General features: G+C 32.9%; 1 protein-coding gene across 2 annotated transcripts in view; it reads right to left on the reverse strand.

Annotated features, from left to right (window-relative positions):
• Positions 1–20,648, reverse strand: part of LOC143255557 (PHD finger protein 12-like) — an 80,160-nt gene extending 59,512 nt beyond the window's left edge. For both annotated transcript variants that reach the window (XM_076511393.1, XM_076511392.1), the window contains exons 1-4: positions 20,463–20,648; positions 20,048–20,229; positions 17,137–17,212; positions 12,644–13,004 (exon numbers count right to left, since the gene is read on the reverse strand). In XM_076511393.1, coding sequence (XP_076367508.1) covers positions 12,644–13,004; positions 17,137–17,212; positions 20,048–20,229; positions 20,463–20,510 — 667 coding nt within the window. In that variant the 5' untranslated portion in view covers positions 20,511–20,648. The remainder of the gene's footprint in view (positions 1–12,643; positions 13,005–17,136; positions 17,213–20,047; positions 20,230–20,462) is intronic.
• Between the last annotated feature and the right edge of the window lie 766 nt (positions 20,649–21,414).

Here is a 21,414-nt window from a genome sequence, read left to right on the forward strand (position 1 = left end):
AAGTCCTTGTCAGTCTGAACAGGTTCAACATGTTCAGGAAAAAGTGGAGCAAAACTTGGATATAAAGATTGACCCATGTAACATCCAGTCTTTCTGTAAATAAATAATGATAAATCTCCCATCCGTTTTCCCACACATGAGGCCTGAGATAAAGTGCTGTCAAAGTTTAGACACCCAAAGTGGTAATATTAACTTTGAAATTCTTATTTCAAGAGCCAACAAAAAAAAAAATATGTACAACTTTTTTAAAAAGGCAACAATGATGATGAAAAATTAAGGTAATTCTAAAGAAAACAAAGTATTTTAGAAAGTATAACCACTTTTGTGAAGAAACTGAAATCAGGTCAAAAACGAGCAAGTCTAAGTACAAGTTTAGTTTTACCTTAAACTTGTGTATTAACAATTGCATTAGGTTTCATAACTGTCAATGGTGCACATGCTACTTGTATGAAGTATCTGTTTCAAATATAGTAATGTGTACAACTACTTGATTTCCATGAATGTAAGTGCAAAAATTACCTGTATAATGTCACTGAGCTGGAAAGGTTAAATAGTGCTACATATTCACCCAGTTTTAACTTAAACTTTGTTATAATTAAATATCCATCTGCCATTAAAAATAATTTACTACAACATGAAACTTATACTACTCCAAAACTGACAGAAATATCACTAAATTACCAAATAGTATGGTACAAATAATTTATGCTGTGACACTGACAGACCATTACCACACTTGCATTACTGCAGCAAACATTTCTTTTCAGTATCTTCCAAGTTATTTGTATACATAATAAATTTCACCCAACAGATTACACACTAAAACAAAACATAAATCAGTCATTGGGCTTTTGTTAAGGATCACCATATTAGTGATGCTAATGTCAGAAACTGTAAATAACACACAGTTAAAATAAGACTGGATGATCTAATATTTCTCTTAATTTGTAATTGGTCCAACATTTTAATTAATGTTTAATCAAGGCTGAGATAATTTTTATAATTTAACTGCACTGTGCTTTGTACTCAAGCAAGTAAAAACAAATATGTAACATGCTCAAAACAATCATCCTCGAGTTGGTTGTGTGACTTCTATATGTTTTAATCTATAAAATGCAATTTTTCCAATAAACAATGTTAGAGGTTGAGTGTGCTGCATTAAATAAATCTTTGGAAACTGATCACATCATTACGGTTCATACCACTATGTTCACTTATGCCCTCTGTTATCAGTGCATCTTGTCAAAAGCCCTATTGCACAGCTTCCAATGCAAAAGGATTTTCAATAAACCCATTATGTACAAAGCAAACAAATCACTCTGCATGCTAATTTCTACATACTGAATCCACAGGCAATTTGACTGTAGCATCTTCACATAAAATAGCAAGAATAATCATTTAATTCTCAAGTTCTGTAAGATATGCAAAATTTGAACTAAGGTATCATGGAAATAGCTTGAGTACATGGTTTGTTTCCCCTTCCCAGATGGAGATTCATTTTTAATGTTACCAGGAGCCCAGAAGGTTGGTTGCTTTTATTGGCACAAAACAATTAGGCCATCTATGTATTTTAATTAAAATACAGTGCTAAAACCAATACCACCCATCTTGAGAATACATTTTTACTTCAAGTGGGTTTCTCATCATCATGAACAAGGTCATCTGCATCAAACAACCAGTACAAAATAAAATTGTTATAAAATGTAAAAATAGCTCAATGTAAAACCATAACCTTTAAGCTGCTGGTAAAAATTAAATAGAATTAGAAAGGCCTTTAAAAATTTAAAAACATTAGTAAGGTGGAGAGTGTCAACATCACCAATAACATTGTCCAATGTCAGGGATAAACCTTTGGTAAAAACATGTTTAAAATACTCCCGTCGCTAACAATCATAACAATTGCATGACAGTAAAATGTCAGCTATTGTGACTTGAATGTTGCACAGACCACTCTTTAATGCATCAATCCCAGATTAAAGAAAATAATGAGTTAAAAATCTGTAACCAACACATAGCCTTGCCAGGACAACTTCCTTCTTCCAATCCTTACAGAAGCAAGATGCCCAAAGAGCAACAGAAGGCTTCATCTGGAAAAGCTTGTTACAATGTTGCTCACTCCAAGTTGACTGCTAAATGATGTGAAGCTAAGCCTTGAATGCAGGACCACAGTCCATGCATCAAACAGGCAAGGCAGTGATAGAGCCAGAGCAGACTGACTTAGCTGTGGTGTCAATAAGTTCATTCCTAAATACCAGCATGGCCTGGTATCCAGAAAAACTGGATAGAAGTAGATGATAAAGAGAATTATATAAACAAGGACAAGGTGAGAATTATCGTGAAGCGATTTCAGGGCTAGTAGAGAGCTAATCAAGTTGATTTAAATAGAACAGTTTGTGTGCTGCATAGCTTCTACATGATCCAGGGCAAGAGAAATAGCATACAATTTGGCAGTGAAATTAGAAATTGTAGAGGGGATTCTGTATGCAACCATCGAACCACAATAAGCCACAGCAGAGCCCACAGAGTCACCTGATTTAAAACCATCCATAAATATGGAAATAGAAGGATGGTTCAAAAGATGTTTCACAAAAGAAAATAGTACTTTCAATTGTGAGTATCCAACTTCTTCAGATAACACAAAGAAAGGTCACATTTGGGGATGGTAATAAGTCATGGAGGGATAGGCTGACCAGTGGATACAGCAATGCTGTCCAAGGACAGACCCAACTTATCCAAATGCATCTGGGTACAAAGGCCAAAAGGAACAATGGCAGACCATCTATTTAAGAAAAGCATGGCCCACTGAAGAAGGAAAACACAGCCCCAGGTGGGATGCTATGGTAAGGATCGGAAGTTTTGAAGCATAAAGTAACAACAGTTGCAAACAGTGGAGGTGTAGAGAAGGTTCACGAGAGTTAGTGTACAAACCCTGGTCTGAAGAGATCCAAAAAGACCCCATGCAGAGCCAAAGCCCTGATGGTGACCAGAGTACAACATCTTCAAAGCAGAGTCTGGCACAGCCAAAGACCCATAGATCTTCAGCACAGGACATCGATCCACTCCCCAACAGGTGGAAGAGAGGACATAGAGGATGTTCAGTACCCTTGTACACTTGACATGTAGCTGCTTGACGTGTTGCATGAAAGTCAGCTTATGGTCAAATAACTCCAAAGAACTTTGACTTGAAGACCATAGGAAGCACAACTTCTCCAAGATGGAGCTTGTGATCAGGATGAATAGCCAATTGGTGGCAGAAGAGCATGCAAATGGTTTTTGGGTGAGAAAAGGTAAAACCATTTGCTGTAGTCCACTTTAGTAAACAACTGAGGGCAGTCTGTAGCTGCCACTCAATAAACCTCATGCTCAATGACTGACACAAGATGTGAAAGTTGTCAACATAGAAACTGTTTGCAACAGTAGGGGGGAGTTGTCCACTGTTGGAATTAATCTTTATAATTAAAATTTTGACACTCAAGACACAGCCCTGGGGAACTTCAAGTTCCTGTGAGAAAGAACAGGAAAGTGTCGAACCCATAGAGACTTGGAATTGCGTGTCCACTAAAATTGTTTAATAAAAATGAGCAAACAGCCACACAACCCATATGAGTGGAGGTCTCACAAGATGCCATACCTCCACATAGTATCATACGCTTTCTCAAGGTAAAAAATATAGAAACAAAATGTCACTTGAGAAAAGCTTCCTTGATTAACATTTCAAATGAATCAGGTGGTCCATTATACAGTTATGTTGTCAGAATCCACAAAAGGTGAGCGAGAAGATACTGTGTGATTCAAGGAACCTTATAAGATGAGCATTAATAATCCTCTCTAAAATCTTAGAGACAGCTAATCAAATGAATTGGACAATAGTTTGAAGGAATTTTGGGACCCTTCCCAGGCTCAGAGAATGTTGTAATGAATATGATCAGGTCTGACTGATGTACTGTCAGATCAATAAAGAGCAAGCTTGAATTCCACCAGTGTAAAGGGACAATTATACACATAGAAATGATCATCCTGAAATGAAAGAGGTGATCACTCAGCCAGAGTCTTAATGACTAAGAAGGTAGGTGATGAAGCAGAAGTGTAGATGCATGAGAAAAGCTTCTGCGAGAGTATCAGCAATGCTCTCGGCATCTGCAGATTCCTAGCCATTGAAAAGCAAGACCAAAACAGGGCAGAAGTATACTACCTGTTTGCCTTCCAAATCTTGTCGCATGGGACTTTAGAATTGGTGGCAGAAGAGATGCTAGCTGTAACTTAATTCAAGATTCCTTCTGGCTTTGACATCTTACCTGTTGAGTATCTGCTTTGGCCTGCTGGAAATCTAGGTGGTTTGAAAGTGTGGGATACCTACAAAAGTTATCCCAGGCCCATTTTTGAGTCTTCCGTGCCATATGGCAGGCAGGATCCCACCACAGACGAGGATACCATAGAAAATGTGTCAAAGTTCTAGGAATAGATTAAGCAGTTGCTTGGACAATACAGTCATTTATTGTTGTTACACAGTCATCTACTGATGGCAGAATCAAGTTCCGAGAAAGCAGTGAAAGAGGGTCAGTTGGCCTGTTCCAGCTTCCACCAGGAGAGGAGGGTCAGATAGCATCAACCATGGCCATTCTCTTGCAAAATGATAGTAAAATGATCACTACCCCATGGATCAGTGTTAACCCCAAAAGAAAACTAAGGGAAGAGTAAAGGAGAGCAGAGAGAGGGAACAACAACAGTAAAAAACTGATTTATTTGCATGAAAATAAGTATAAACACTAGTACTGAATAGAAAAAAGCTGTGATCCAAGAGCATACTCTCTAAGAAGCGACCCCTACGGCAATATCAGTTTCTCCTCGAAGGGGATTATGTCTATTAAAGTCCCCCAGAAATAAAAAGGAGATGGCAACTATTCAATAAGAGCATTAAAGTCCAAGTGATTATAGGTCTCTCCAGGGGGCAGACAGAAAAAACAGACAGTGATGATTACAGCCTCAAAAGGTGTTCTCAGAGGTAAAAAAAGAGCAGGCATGTACTAGTCAACCAACAGTGCCACACATCCATGCACTCATGCATCACACAACATGTGATTGACGTATAAAGAAAACTGCCAAAAGATGAGTATATTGGCAGGTTTCAAAAACATTTCCTAAATGGAAAAAAACAGAGGATGATAACAATCAATCAGCACGATGATGTCATCTAAATTAGAATGGAAACCTCAACAATTCCACTATATCATTGTGACCATTTTTATTTACGTGGAAGAGAACTGGGTGGAAAACCTTCTGTTTTCAACCACATTTCTTCTCTTTTGTAAAAAGGTCTATCAACCACCATGGATCCTGCTCTGGATCAAATGGGCAAGTCTATGTTGTTGATGAAAACTACAGTGACTTAGGAAATGAACAAATAATCATTCTGCATCTTGCAGCTAAAGATGGACTTCAGGAAACACCAGAACCTGAAGCCAAAGGAATTGAATCCAGTGCACCAGTGAAAGGAATGGTGAGAATAGAGATAGGTGTTGATGTTGACTCATTAACTCTCTTAGCACCGGAGGGAAAAGATTCTTCATTTGAAAACAACTCTGCCAGAGACACAGAAAGGTCTGTCTGCTCCCCCACTGTAACAATGGAATGGAGTGCAGCAGCATACATCAGAGATGGAATGATGGACCATAACTTTTGAGCCTCGGGGTAAGAAATATTGTGAATTGTTTTAAAGCATTGTGCCCCTTTTTCTCCACTCACCTAAGGCAAGAAAGAAAGTAAGAGGGGTGAGAGCCACTACAATTAACACAATGATGGTCCATTTTTGCATTTGCAGACATTATGGTCCTTGCCACCACAATGAGTACACATCGAGGAATCACGACATCATGTCTTCGAATAACCGAACCATTGACATTAGAAACATTTGAGAGGGTTCAGAATAAATGGCCATACTTTGTAATTTAAATAACCTGCCTTGATGGTGGCAGGTGGATGTGGTTATGTAAATGTAAAAATTAGGACAGTGGGACATTAATCAGAATCATAATTTCACCTTTGGAAGTAGAGATACACCTCACTGCAGAAACTCCTTAGAAGGAGAAACCAGCAGAGATCTCTGACTTGAGGATGTTCTTCAAATCCCTTTCAATAATAACTCCTTGTGACAAATTGAGTGGATGTTTCCAACCAGATGTCTCCAGAACATGGCTTTTTGACTGACTTAGGAGAGCCAGCAAGCCCCTCTAGTCCCTTCTGAATAAAAAAGAAAATGTTTGCCCTAAAGATTTGTCTGATAAAGAATGTATTATCAAAAAATGAGGTATAGGTGTTGAAGAAGTTAAAGACTGCTGTACAGAATCTTCAGGATGTGGTCGTTTACCTATGGTATATTTTCTTATTTTATTTTTATTTTGAGTTGACAGATCCATAACAAAGAAAGAATATTTCAGTGCCCACCATGAAGCCCTACCAGGTGATGCACTACAGTACAGTAGACTGCAGAAATCCCAGGGTTTCATGAGCACCATACCCAAATGCCAGCAAGAGACACAATGTTCACAACACCTGATGAGAACATCCAATGCTGGTACTTGGTTGAACCTAGCCCAAATGGACCAGCCAACTGACCCTGGGGGAACCACTCAAAGGTTGCCTGTCAACAGGAATTCAAGGTTAAAGTGGTGTGTTAAGGTTGAACCCCTCCAATCACCAGGATCCTCTCCTCCCCTTCACAGGTTGCCACATACAGCAAACACATGAATAAATGTTCAGATCCTAGAGGAGGTAAACTGAAAGAACAGAACCTTCCCTGGGAGGTCCCCTCACCATGTACAGGAATCCACACCAAGCGGGTAGCACATAAGAGATCCATTAATCTATTGAATTCAAATAATCAAGTTGTACAGTTGTTTTCAAACTATAGTACCAATCCGTGAACATGGGAGGATGGAGTTGTTAATATGCACTTCCCTCTAGCCAGCAGTTCATAATTTGTGACAGTGGCAGACAACTCCAGTGGATTGTCATAACAAAGATTAGGTAGCAAGTTTAATGGCAAGTGAAAAATTGAAACCAAGCTCATCAAATCCCACCCCTCTCCCTACACATTACTTATTTATGTGCTTAACAACAAACAAATATAATGGTACTATTTCAATTACTTGGATAATTAGAAGAATCAAAAACAGTAAATAATTAGAAGTACTAATGCTGATTGATTAACTATTCTCAAAGCAATTGATTTAATCATAATTCAAGTGATCAGTTGCTGAAATAATTAAAAACCCTATCAATTTTGATTAATCAATTACTTCATGTAACACAAGTCGATAGAACTGCTGTTATAGGTAATCCTCTATATAAACCAAATAGCCCATCTCTTGAGACCACAAGCAACTTACCAGGTGCAGCATTATTGGGGACAGGCTTTGCAGTGAAGAACCAGTCCTCCCATGTCCCAGTGATGTGAGATAGGTTCACAAAAATAATAGAATTTGGCAGCTCTGTGGACAGTGCTTCCTGTAACAGTCAAGTTCTGCTTTGAAATGATGCACTTTGGCTACAGAAAGGATTGTAGGAAGAAATGAAAGCTGTTCTATGCTGTACATTCATATGCTTTTGATGGACAAAGCCAGACACATTTGGTGTTATTTGAAAGAAACTGATTTTGTATTGCTAACAAGAACTGCGAGTCAAAAAGCGAACACAAGATGGATATCTAAGGTTCAAGATCACAACTAATTTCTTGACAGACACACACAGAAGGTAACTTTTGTGAATCATATGTTACATAGTCACATTTTACACATGTATGAAGAATTTGTTAAAGTTACAAACGACAGAAGTTTTGAAACTTTTAAAACAACAAGAAATACAGTACTAAAAACCCCATAATAGGAAACAATTACCCAAATAAGCACACTATAAAAAATGTTTAATGCCAACAAGTAAACAAGGTTACCAAGGAAAGACAAGATACATTATGTGATTTACCAGGAAACAGGTTCCAGAGCATAAAATGAGAAGTAGCAACTAGTAGTTCTGGTTGTTAGAGCCAAAAATAATTTTTTGAGAAAGCAGTAAATGTAAGAATGTGTAAAATGACCAATATTAATTAATTTGCATTTATACTTTCCAAGTTAGTAGGTCCAGATAACTGCCCAGAAATTGGTCCATGCAAACCAACTAACAAGGTGTTATGGTATTGATTTGATAGAAAGCTGCAAAAGAAACAACAGGATTAAAAGAATCAAGTGCAGAACTGATCAACTAAGTTCATAATGAGTCACAACTATAATAATTAAGTAGTATAAAATACCAAGATTTTGTAAAAGCAGCTCTCCTCTTGCTATCCTGTAGCTATAACTAATCCAGAATTGCCCATGACCTCCACTGTAACCAACTCCAAATCAAGAATGGCCATACTACAGTCTTGCAGATATTTGTCAAACTTCTTGCAAGTAGTTGAAGCTATCTCTTATCTAGTCTAACAACATTTCTAATGTATAATGGCAGAGGAAAGAAAAGTACTGAATGTTAACTCTGCTGCAGATTTAACCCTTTTGTTTCAGGCCACGGGTTTTCTACAGAGTTGCCCATTTGCTTCCAGCTCAAATTTACTGGAGCTTGTGACATTTTGGAAAGATGCATAAAACATATTACAACTTTTAATACTATAACTGTAAAAGTCCATTTGGGGTAACAAACTCTGCCAATCTGACTGAGCCAACAGAAAAAAAAATAAAATAAAAAAATAAAATAAAAAGCAGGTAGGACAAACCACCTGTTGCTTGATAATATCTCTGTTATAGATATTACAGCAAGGTGAGTTTTGTTATTTTCTAAATACACACAGAAAACTGTTAGTACCAAGGTCAGAGGGAACAAATATCAACCTAAATACTAATAATGGTACAAAAGGTAGATCAACTGCTTATGTTGTATGGTGTTTTTATAACTTATAGTATGTTAGTTATTCCACAGTAAATATTAACCTTTTCCCACAAGTATCCTTTACTTTGCATGCCACAAAGGTTTAGTACCTTACATCAAAAATTATCAAAGTTTTTTATGTTATACCAATTAGTATAGCATAAAATCTTAGCTAATAATCCATACTTTAATAATATATATACGTTTCAAGTTCTTAAGTCTACAAGGCAATATTTAAAAAAAATCCTGAATTTTCCCTAGTGTGTCACATGTGACATTTTCTCTTAGAATGTCATCATCCCTATTTTATCCACTACCCCTTCAAAAAGTAAGGAATTAAACAACTTATTCTTTATAAAATTTCTATTCCTCTGATAAACCCCATTTATTATAGTCTTCAATTCTATTAGTTATAGAACTATTGAGTAGGAAATCAAACCACTCCTGCCACACCCACCTGTCACATTCAATCTTTCATAATTTATTAACAGTTCTCTTTTACGTTTAATTATATATTACCTATAACCTATAGATACTCAAATCTAACGAATGACATATATTATAGCATTATGTTCTGAACAGTTAAATGCCAATTTCATTCAAAGTACTAATATTGTTCCCATGAGAAAGTTAATGACTAGCTTAGATGAATTCATAACTCTTGTTGCAGAGTCAGAAAAATGTGAGAGTTAAGGGAATTTGTCTACTTTTTGTATGTTATCAGTCTATATTGTTCAGCACATTATTTCATTATATGAAAATTATCAATTACAATACTATGAATAGTATAGAAATTATAATTAACTCTCTTAGACAACCAAAAGCAAGAAAAAAAAATATTGGTATTTTATTTTTATTTTTCAAGTTTATTCTTTACACATAATTATAAAAGTAACTAAAATATAAAAATAAGCATACTTTTAGGTTAGTTAAGATTAGATTAAGTAAAATAAATAATAATACAATAAAACTGTTTCATAAAGCATGCATGCGAGATGCTTGTACTAGTTCATACTTGTAGTCATGAGTAAAGTAATTTGATAGCATAATATGAACTGCATGTTTTCTAAGACAATAATCAATAAAATTTGATTATAAAGAGATGTATACTGTTACAAATGTAGAGCTACTTAAGATAAACCAATGTTTCATATTGCAATATGAGGTCATTCTAGAAAGATTTATTTTGATGTTTTTTTGGTAGTTACAACATCAGTCAAATTGACCAATCAATTATGAGTTAAGTCAGAGAAAACAATAGATAAACTAAACTATCAAGTGTTACTGAAGCAAAATGTTTGAAATGTATTTAGAAGGTCACTGAGAGTACACAAAGGAAGTTTGAGATTTCTGAGATAAGGAAAAGTATTTTGAATCTAACATGAAAATTACTTTGCACACAGACTATTCAAAACAAATAATATTCATGGACAAATATTTATTTTATTAAAAATACTTCACTAAAATATGATTTTTCTGTAAGTTAAAGACTTGTAATATTAACCAAAATACTGTCCAATTTTGTGAAGATATACACACTTTATTGGAAGTTAGAAGTATACAATCTAAAAAAAGACTAAACAAGTAAAAAGAGGTCACACAGTTGGTCATATAGACCAAGTCCATTCCAAAGAGTTAACTTCTATGCTTCCCAAATATTTTTAGTACTCATAATAGCTATTATTACAGCCATAATTTATACATATAAAACTGCTAAATTAATCAAATCTACTCTTAATATTAAGTTATCACTTAACTATCTCACTAAGAAGGTGGTAAGACCAACACACCTCATTATCATTTCATAGTCATTATAGTTTCCCCACTATAATTTTTAATAAAATATGTAAATAATGCTTTTAGTAAACATGATAAGTATTTTGTACACCAAAAATCAGATTTGTACTGAAGATTTGTCTGTAAATATATAGTTTTTTCCTTTTTTTTCCTGGTCTAAGTGCAAGGTGATTTCCATGTCAAAATTAAATATACTTTTCTTCATCTCACAAATCTCAAAGTTCATTTGCATAATCTATAAAACCTCCTAAATAAATGTTAAACTTTTTTTAAAAATAAAGCTCTATATTTTGCCCATCCTAACCTCTCTACAATATTGGTCAATTTGACAGACCTCATAACTGCCAAGAAAAAAACTGAAACAAATATAAATTGCTTTTTTTTTTCCCCTTCTATACTTACTTTAAATTGTAACACAAAACTACATTTATTTATACATAAGTAGCTTTACATTTACAAAAGTTGGATCTATTTACACTTAAGACCCCCTAGCCACAAAATCTTGCATCTAACAATCATGCCAATTTTTGAAAAATTATGTCCCAGAAAGTGATGATTGGTAGAAATAAACTACCATAGAGTTATTAATAATTGTACATGTACAATTATTTACAATACTTATTCAGGACCATAAGATTATTAAAATTTTGACTGACAATTGCTGCAATTGCTTACTTGAGGGAAATCACTCACTTTAGTTATAGTGAGTCAAGCAAATGTAGGGTAGGCCATCTAATTATAGAACTCTGCAGAAGTTATTTTCAAGTGTACTTTCAATATTTCATTATTATCACTTATTTTAACTAATCCAACCTTAACTAACCTAAAATGTATCCCCTCTCTACATTTTAAATCACTTTTACAGTGATAAATATTACAAATGAAAAGCTAGAAATATTTACCCGTGCCCCTTTTTTTCCTATAAATTGTCAATAAAACTTAAACCTACTTTTTTGTACTAACAGTACCACCACACCAAATAATTCTTATTTAAATAACACACTGAAGAATATAAAATAATAACATACAAAAAGCAGACTGTCTCATAACTATCCCACATTTTATGGCTTTCAAGCTATTTGACAAGATCCATTAAAAATTCATCTAAGTTTGTCAGTGCATTTCCCATGGAAATAAAGTTGAACTGAAAGCAAGATTAACAACTCTGTATTGAAAACATTGTAATATATATGTCATTTAATAGAGTTAAACCTTAGATTTCTATTGGTTATAAATAATATAGTATTGAACATTACAGAGAACTAATGGCAATTTCTGAAATAGAGAATATGACAAGTAGGTATGGCAAATTCTCTAATTCTCTATTTGATGGCTCTGTAACCAAATAAGACAGGATATGAAAATTATGCTTTGTCTAAGCAATGACTGCATTATGATGAGTAATTCAAATTAAATTCTTTATTTCTCAAAATGTGGTAAATAAATTAAAGAGAAAATGTCAAATCTCATGCTAGGGAAAATTCAAGATTGTTTTTTAATATTGCTTTATAAAATTAAGAAATTAAAATTTATATACTATTAAAAGATTAATTATTAGCTACCTTTTATGCTATATTTATTTGTATACCATGAAAAAAAGGTAATTAAATTTTGAATATAACTAACTAGAATCCTGCAAGATGCACACAAAAAAAAATGCCTCTGGAATGGGTGTTAAAGGAATACAAGTTGGCTTAACATCTGCATCAGCTTTGCCTATTTATGTTTCATGGTATAATATTCATGTCTCAGTTGATCAAAAAAAAAAAAAAGATATTTCAAGATATGTGTTGTCCAAAAGAAGTTTATTTACTTAAAATACTCTAGATAATATGGGAAATTTGTTGCCCGTGTAAAGTTTAACAAAAGTAATTTCTGATGTGTTCATAACTCTACTACATCTGATAACATACAATACATCCAAACTTACCTGGAAGTTGTGTTGTACACACTAATTCATTTGGTAGCTGGAACTGCTTTGGATTCATAGTAGATGCTGCCTGTATAAGAAGGTGAAAAGGATGTGAATTTTTTTCATTTGTGGGCTTTTTGTGTGTGATATCAACATCCATAGGCTCTGTCTTTAAGGGTGGTGACTTTACTTTTGACTTGCCCTTTTCTGCACACTCCTTATATTTCTGAAGTCCCTGTTCTGGCATTTGGCCATTTTGACAAGTTCCGTTTACTGGAGTCTTTTCACCAGATTTATGAGCAGGTCCTTCCTTTTGAGAACCCTTACAAGAACTGTGCCGACTCTGCGAGCTGCTCGTTGATGCTGCATCATCATCAACCTTTAAAACAATTCAATATTTTAAACAAATTAAGAGTATTATTTAACTTTTGTATAATAGAACATTTTTATTTATTTAAATAATGCATCAAATAAGTAGATTTTCAGTTTCTCTTTTTCTAACAGCTTACAATTAACTTGATGTAATTTTTATAAACATTTCAAATTATAATTTCCTTGCTCTTACTTGTATTCAAACAAAACCTGAAACAGAGGTTTCTTCCCCTAAGTAGTTCAAAAGTAATAATTGTTAACAAATGCCAACTTTCTTTATATTAGACTTTCAATCTAAACCATTTGACAAAAATCTATATGTATCCACATAAAAGTATTGAATCTATGGGCTTATTGTCACCAAATCTAGCATGCACCCTTGGGACCCTACAAGGAGTGACATGCATTGAATGGGTAAGACAGGTAAAGAGGGTAATAATGAAAAAGATGGCAGCTCATGAAATGAATCATCTAATAACTTGAGCTACATTGCTGAATGAGTTACAACTTGTGTTACAAGATTATTAATTAGACAGCTGAAAGAACAAAAAAATTAAGTATAAACAGGTGTACATTGTTATGAGCATTTAGCTAATCAGAAAAAGCAACTGTAGTTTTCTGTAACAATCTCCAGACATTTAGTAAGAAAAAACAGAGTAATCTATGCTCAGTTTGTGTTGTTTTTATGGTGTTTACAAAGTTGGTCAAATTGAACAAGTCCACATAAAGTTAAGGTACAGAAGATAATGTAAATAACAGAAAAAATATCAAGTTTTACTGAAAAAACTGTCTGATATTTATTTAGGAAGCTTTAAAGGTTATGCAAATAAAAATTGAAAATCACTTTGCAATTGAAGCAATCTCCACACTGATTCCATATATTCACATAAAAATTTTTAGTAAAAATAATGAATTTAAAAATCTGATTTTCCGTGTACAAAATGCTTGTAATATTTTTTAAAAGGTTGCCAAATTTTGTAAAAATACAAAATAAACTTACTAAATTTTTGGAAACTGATGGTTACTTTGTTGTAAAAGGTCTGTCACATTAACCAACCTCTCATGAAAATAGTTTTGCTGTATGTTGACATGGATTGCAAAAGGAATATAATTAGTCATTTGTTTCACTGTTTGGGATTAATCTCCAAATGGTTGAAATTCTTTCTTTAACTTTGCCTATGTTGTCAGATAGTATGTATTTACTATAAGGTTACAACAATCTTACCTGATTATGTGAAATAGTAACTTCAAAATAAATAAGAATCCTTGCACCTGCCTGTTGGAAAGTTAATTTTCTCAACATGGGCTTGGTCAATTTGACTGACCACATGGTCTCTTTGTACTTGTTCAAAATCTTTATAGATATGATACTACAATCTTAATATAGTGTGTGTGTGTGTGTGTGTATTTTATCTTCACAAAATCTGGCAGTCCTTCAGTGAACATTACAAGTCTTTGATATACAAAAATATCACTTTTTAGGGAAGTATTTTTAATAAACTAAAAAAAAAGTTTTCTTGCATGTATCCAGTATTCGTTTCAAATAGTTTATGAGCAAAGTGATTTCCATGTTAAGATTTAAATACTTTTCTTCATCTCAAAAATTTTAAATTTCATTTGTGCAAACTATAAAACCTCCTAAATACATTTCAGATGTTTGTTTTCAGTAAAATTTTATATTCTATCTGTTATTTACTCTACCAACTCTAAGTGATTGGTCCATTTGACCAACCTTGTAATCACAGAAAAATCAAAATAAAATCTATAAACTACCCTTGTTTTCTTTCTAGAATGACTTCAAACATAACATGAAATTACATTCATTTATCCTAAGTAGCTTTAAGTCTGTACAGTTAAATTTTGTTGTTTTTTGCCTTTTTTCAATGTCTTTTAAAGTGTCTAACTACTTTTCATGCCATGTGGTAATCACTTGCAGAATGTGCAACTCGTATAATGCTATCAAATAACCTTATCCAAGAGCTACTCGAAGCTGTTCACATGCATACTTTGCAAAATATTTTTATTAGATTATTAGTTATTTTACCTAATCTTGACTAACATAAAAAGATCCCAATTTTTATATTTTACTTTTTTAATAAGAAATAAAGAATAAAGTCAAAATAAAGTACTTACCCAAATATTCTTTTTTTGCTGTTGACTATCAGTGAAACTTAACCCTACTTTTTATACTAATGGCAGTAGTGTATTAAATAACTTTTACTTAATTAAATAATGCACTAAAGGAATTGTAGAATTAAAAAATTAAAACTTGTATACTATTGAAATATGGATTATTATCTTAAATTTTATGCTATTCTAATTAGAATGACAAAGTGTAGTTTAATAAAAGTTTGAATGTAAGACACTAAAACATTGCATCATCAACTGATGGATAAAAACCTTTGATTTTTTTTTTTACTGTAGGCAACAGGGTTAAACTGTGACTACCTGTGTGAAGTATTTGTTATCCATTTTGTCTAATTTACTTTTCTGAAATAACTACATATGTTCATCTATTACAAAGTGCCCTTTTAAACTGCCTTCACATTTTTTGTATGGTCCAATAATTTTATTACTTAATAAATACAGACTTGTATAAATTAGAAAATAATGAAGAAAAAGTGTCATTTACATGAATTATTAAGCTATGAATTTAAGAGTTTAAATTATGACAGAAAAACACAATAACTGTCTTTATCTGGATGATTCTAAACTCCTAATCAATGTGCCTTTAAAATGCTTGTGAAACACAAGCTTTGATATTTATCACATAACCTACACATTTAGGACTACTTAACCCTTCAAGGATGCCTTTTGCTCACCCAACCTTGAGAAAAGTGAAAATTTACACCCTCTTTTACTCCTCATGAGATCATCAATTCCTCTCCTAACTCCATAAAAGTGCCAGCTTACTCTACTATAAATAGCAACCCACTATACAAATCACTAACTTTGTTAAAAATGTAAAACTACCTTAAATGAAACCAAGCTCTCTCCTTCACATCTCAAATCTTGATTAATCAATGTAATCTATTACCTTTGAGTATCAATTGCTGTATTTTCCAGCATCAAAGATGCTATTTGTTCCTCAAAACAAGTATCAAAAACGTACCTTGCATCTTCCAGGCTAAAGGTTACGTTGCCCATAGGCCTAAACCTAAGCCTAGAGGAAGCATTTCAATACTAGACAGTAATCCAAGCCCCTCTATGTGACCAGAATGAAATATACGAGTTATTTAGTATTAAATAACAAATAAGCAAACAAGATAACCATAAATGATCACAAAATTCATTGACGCTTCCACAATAAGCCAAGCTACACCAGTCGATGGTTTAATTTGTCTATTTTCCATCAAATAATGGCATTTTTACTCACCTTAAATGATCTTGACATTAAAACAACATTATAAGAACATACAAAAAGTAAAATTACAAAAACAATACCCAGTACTAGCAGCCATTTGTAAAATATTGTATGTTTGTTTTGGTTTCATTCAGAACATTCTGTTCAGTTATTACGTAATGATTTCAAACACAGACCTGTTCTTGATAGAAGTTCTCTGTACTAGTTCAACTGAATCAAAATTTTTAATCACACCCCAGATAATGGCTTCTACAAAAAATACAGGGGGGGGCACTCTACACCATTTGCTACAAGTTACAGGTTACTGAATATGTTTATCTTTTTTTTCAAAATTTAGCTAATCAAAGTGGGGGTGCATCTTTAATGCCAAGAAATACAGTATAACAATCAGTGTCATATAAAATAATCCATTAATTGAAATTATGGAATAAATAAATATGGTGAAAATAATCAACTGATCAAAAGTTAGTATTTCTGATTATTCCAACTATTCAAGTAATCTTAATACTGCCATTATAATTTCTCGATTACGTCAACGGAGTATGAAGGTGTTTAGCTTAATCAATTAGTTTCACAATTCACTGCATAGTAAACTAATCTAATTCAGTATTTCCAATTAGTACTAGTTGCAGTTTTTCCAGTTACTCAAGTCTCATGTGAGAACAATTGATTAGCTGAATATAATCAATTAATGATCAGTTAATTGATTGTGAAATTCTACTAACTATCCAGCTTTATTATAATGAGAAACATTATGCAACGAGTATATACTTACTTCAGTAGGAGACACTTTACAACGATGACAAAGCCACTCTCCTCTTGGCAAGTCTTCCTCTTCCAGTGGTGGGTTACTACAATAAGAAACTTGTGTAGATTTGTTTTGAAAAGTGACTCATTAAACCAGTATATTACTAATATAAAAAACTAACATACAATTATATATTATAAGAACAAGGGTTAAGCCACACAAACAAGTGTTTGTAGATGAGTTAAAGGTACATAAAACCACATTAGCTAGTGTAAAGTTAGTACAACTCCACTCTGTTCTTGTTAACATGTAGCTTTTCTGTGTTTCACCAATATCAAAGCCTTTAGTATTAACACTTGTGCATAGTTTAGTTAAAATATGCAACTATAAATTATTAACAATGAAAAAAACTGTAATTCTTCAAAGACTATGCAATTTTTACATTAACTATATAACAAATTCTAAAATGAAGCCTTTTATAGTAAAAATTTATCTAAGTCTGTCACAGATATTACAAGATACTATTAAAAACAAGCAACAAAGATTTAAATGGAAAATATAGTCCAATTACTCATCAACATAATGCAGATTCACTTCAGTGACATTACTGCACTACAATAAACTGGTTAACTGTATTTTCTTCTCTAGCTAGAACACAATGGCTTTAGTTGTAAAACTTACTATTCCCTTTAATTTTCCTTAATCTGAATATTACAGAGAGTCAAATTTCTACTTTAAATTTCTTCATTAAATTTGATTACAAACTAAAATAGGGTTGTTAGATAACTAAAATATTATCACAACATATTTTAATATCCACCATTTAGTTTTCTCTCGTCTGCTTCTTACCTTAAATTACCAAAATTTAGCAAGTTAATCAAAGCATTGCATCATTATATAGTTGGTGTTACAGGCTACATTGTTGTTTGTCTATTGAAGTGTTCAACTTTAATTTAAAAAAATAATAATTAAATCCAATATTACCTAAACAACTTGCATATGACAATATCAAAATAGTCTTCACTTATACACTTTAACAGAATTAGTATTTGAACCTTACTTCTATTGATCTATTTCTTTTTTACTTTCAATAACTACTATAAAGGTTACATACTTAAAAAATATATACATACATATATATGTGTGTATATATATATATATATATATACACACACACACACACTACTCACTTAGCATTTTTATTGTAGAGGCTTACACTAATCCTACCTATGGTTTGAAAGTTAATAACCAATGATTCCTTATGTAAAATGACTCACATTCTGCAAAGCAAAAGGCTAACTTAAAATTTGATTGATTAGGGAAGATGTTAACTGCTGAGATAATGCTGGGTCTTGGTGTTTCTTCTTGATGTTTTTTTTGTTTTGTTTTTGCTGGTACTGACTCTTGAAAAGTATGTGAAAGCTGTTAGAAACCAATTAATAGAAATTGAAGTTAATAGAGCAGTTGAACAGCTTCAGGAAGGCTTCACCCAGACTAAGGTGGTCAGAAGACTGTGACAGATACCAAGAGAACATCGTAAGAAGCCTACAAGTGTAGTAAATGACTAATATCTGCAGAATCGATCTATAGTAATGAGCTTCAGCAAACCACTAAAATGTGTGTATCTATTCTACACTAAGATACAGGTTCCAAGAGGCTTGGCAGAGATCCAGCATACCAGTTAAAGTACCAGAACTGATTCCAATGCACTGAACAGCCCAGCTGGCTTTTGCCCAATAACATGTCATTTGGACTCTTCAGCAATGGTTGACTCCTTGGCTGTTCACAGCTGAAACAAAGCTCCATGTATCTTCAAGTTATTGAGATGTAAGGGACTGTAGACATGAAAAAAAAACATTTGGCTTGTAACACTCTCCACCATGATGTCTTTAAATATGGCTCAGTTATGGTCTGACAAGGAATCTGCATGAAAAGATATACAAAACACTGTGTGGTTGGAAGATCCCTGAAAACAAATTGTTGCATGAATAAGATCCTGCTACCCACTGTTTATCCTTTTGTTAGTGCTCTGAAAGACTGGTTCTTGTATCTGCAGGACAATGTTTGTCCTCATAGCACTATAATCACATAGAAATTTTTTTTTCAGGATGAAAGAAAATTTACTGGACTGGCCTACAAAGTCACTGGACCTAAATTCAACTGAAAGTGTGGAATTTGCTACAAAGAACAGTTCAAAACAGACAATCTACTTCAGGAATTCAGTTTCTTTCATCCAAGAGTGGACTCAGCTGTCTCAGCTAGTCATAAACAACAGACTTTACAAGACTAGTTTTGTTGAGTTTGTTGTTTATCTTAACAAGAAATTTTCCCAATATTTGAGCAACCAAATATTGACATTTTTTGTTAATTTTCCTTTTTATTATCTGTAAGTAAATATATATATTTACAGACACACACACACACAATTTTTTTATCACATCAATGAGGTTTTGTAGTCAAAATATAGTATGTTGGTATACTTCACATTACATTATAGTAATTATACACCAACAGAAATATAAATATCTTTATCTACAAGAAAAAACTAAAGAACATTACAAAACTATAAATAGTTGGGTTATGTCATTTATATTAAACACTTTCAAAACCTGAAGAAAATTAACACTTCTAAATCATCTTTAAACATGAGAGATTATTTTGTAATTATTATTGGCAATGTCTGAAATATTGAAGGCATTAACTGTCAGTCTAATTTTTTTCTTTACAACTGATGTTAAAACTATATTCCTTGTTTATTTATAATACCTAATTAACATTACTATGAATGTCAAAAATAAACCAGTTTAAAAAACTGTAAGCCAAATACATAAAATAAAATTTTAAGCAATTAATATTTTAAACTTATTATAACCAATTAAAATTTACTAGTAACATACATAATTACATATTAAGTAAACCTGATTTATGTTAAACTTACTGGCACAAAAGATGAAAGGATGCTGGGCAGCGATCACAACAAATCAAGTCCCCTCCTTCTTTACAACTGTCACAACAGTCATGGTTAACTGCTCGAGCTGGTCGTCGATAGCGAGGCTCGTAATCCTTCTTTTTTTTAGACTCTCCTTCATTTGGTGGTGGAGCTATCAAGGCTTGAATTTGCTAAACAATTAAAATTGACACTTTGTAGCTACATGTACCTACAAACCTAAATTATGTGCAAGCAAAAAATAACATTAAAGATTTAAACTTTCCTGTTAATATATTACATTATTAGGCCTAAATTCAAAGAGAAGCCATCTTTGGTTGCAGAGCAAATCTTTCTTTCGCCTCTATCACTATCACACTAAAACTTAGTAATATTCATTGACAGTGACAAAAATCATAACACTTACCGGCATAAGACCCCCTGAAGTATCAAGATCATATTCTACTGTAGCCATAATTACCTCTAGTATTAGTATGAAATAGCAAATTAAATAACTACTCTCCCAAATAGTTTATATAATTTCTAAATAACACTACTAATAGGCCTAGTATAAAAATGCCCATCTTTTCAATGGAGGCCCGTCGTTTACAGATATACAGCACCACCTTGAAAGTAAATAGCTTTAAAGACTTAAAATAGCAAATTACTTGCCAAAAATGAAAACAAAGAGGGAGAGAGGAAAGAGAGGTTTGATTTCACAAGAAATTGCAAAATATGTTTAAAAAAGTATAGATACATACATATTAATTTAATACAAGCGGGAGTACCCGTCCAATGAATGGAAGTTATGTAAATACATAACTGATGAAAGGTTAATTTAGAATGTGTGTGTTTCCTTACAGCAAAGCCACATCGGGCTATCTTCTGTGTCCACCGAGGGAAATCAAGCCCTTGATTGCAGCGTTGTAAGTCCATAGATTTGCCACTGTACTGATGGGGACTGTTATCTTAAAGCATGAAAGGTTGCTTCAGTAATATGTAATATTAAAAAAATGTAAAAACGTCCAAATAAACAACAAAACGCAAAATTGAAAATTCGTATGTATCTCCCCATTGACCAAATTTTTGCGACGACCAATCTAAATCCTGCGAAGTAGATACATGGATATATAACAGACAGTAATATTTTATGCATACATATTTATTACAAACACTCATGTTGGAAAACACAATTGAATAAACATTAATAAAATGATATTAACTTACTGTATTATTTTTGTTGTTGGCATTTTCATGAATAAAGATATATATATATATATATATATATATATTTTAATCCGGCTTTGCATCTGATAACATACACAGTGTTCCAATATTCGGAAACTTGAATTTGAATTTAGAAGTTAATTAAATGACGA

Source organism: Tachypleus tridentatus, chromosome 7 (genome assembly GCF_004210375.1).
Source record: "Tachypleus tridentatus isolate NWPU-2018 chromosome 7, ASM421037v1, whole genome shotgun sequence".
NCBI classification, from domain to species: Eukaryota; Metazoa; Arthropoda; class Merostomata; order Xiphosura; family Limulidae; genus Tachypleus; species Tachypleus tridentatus.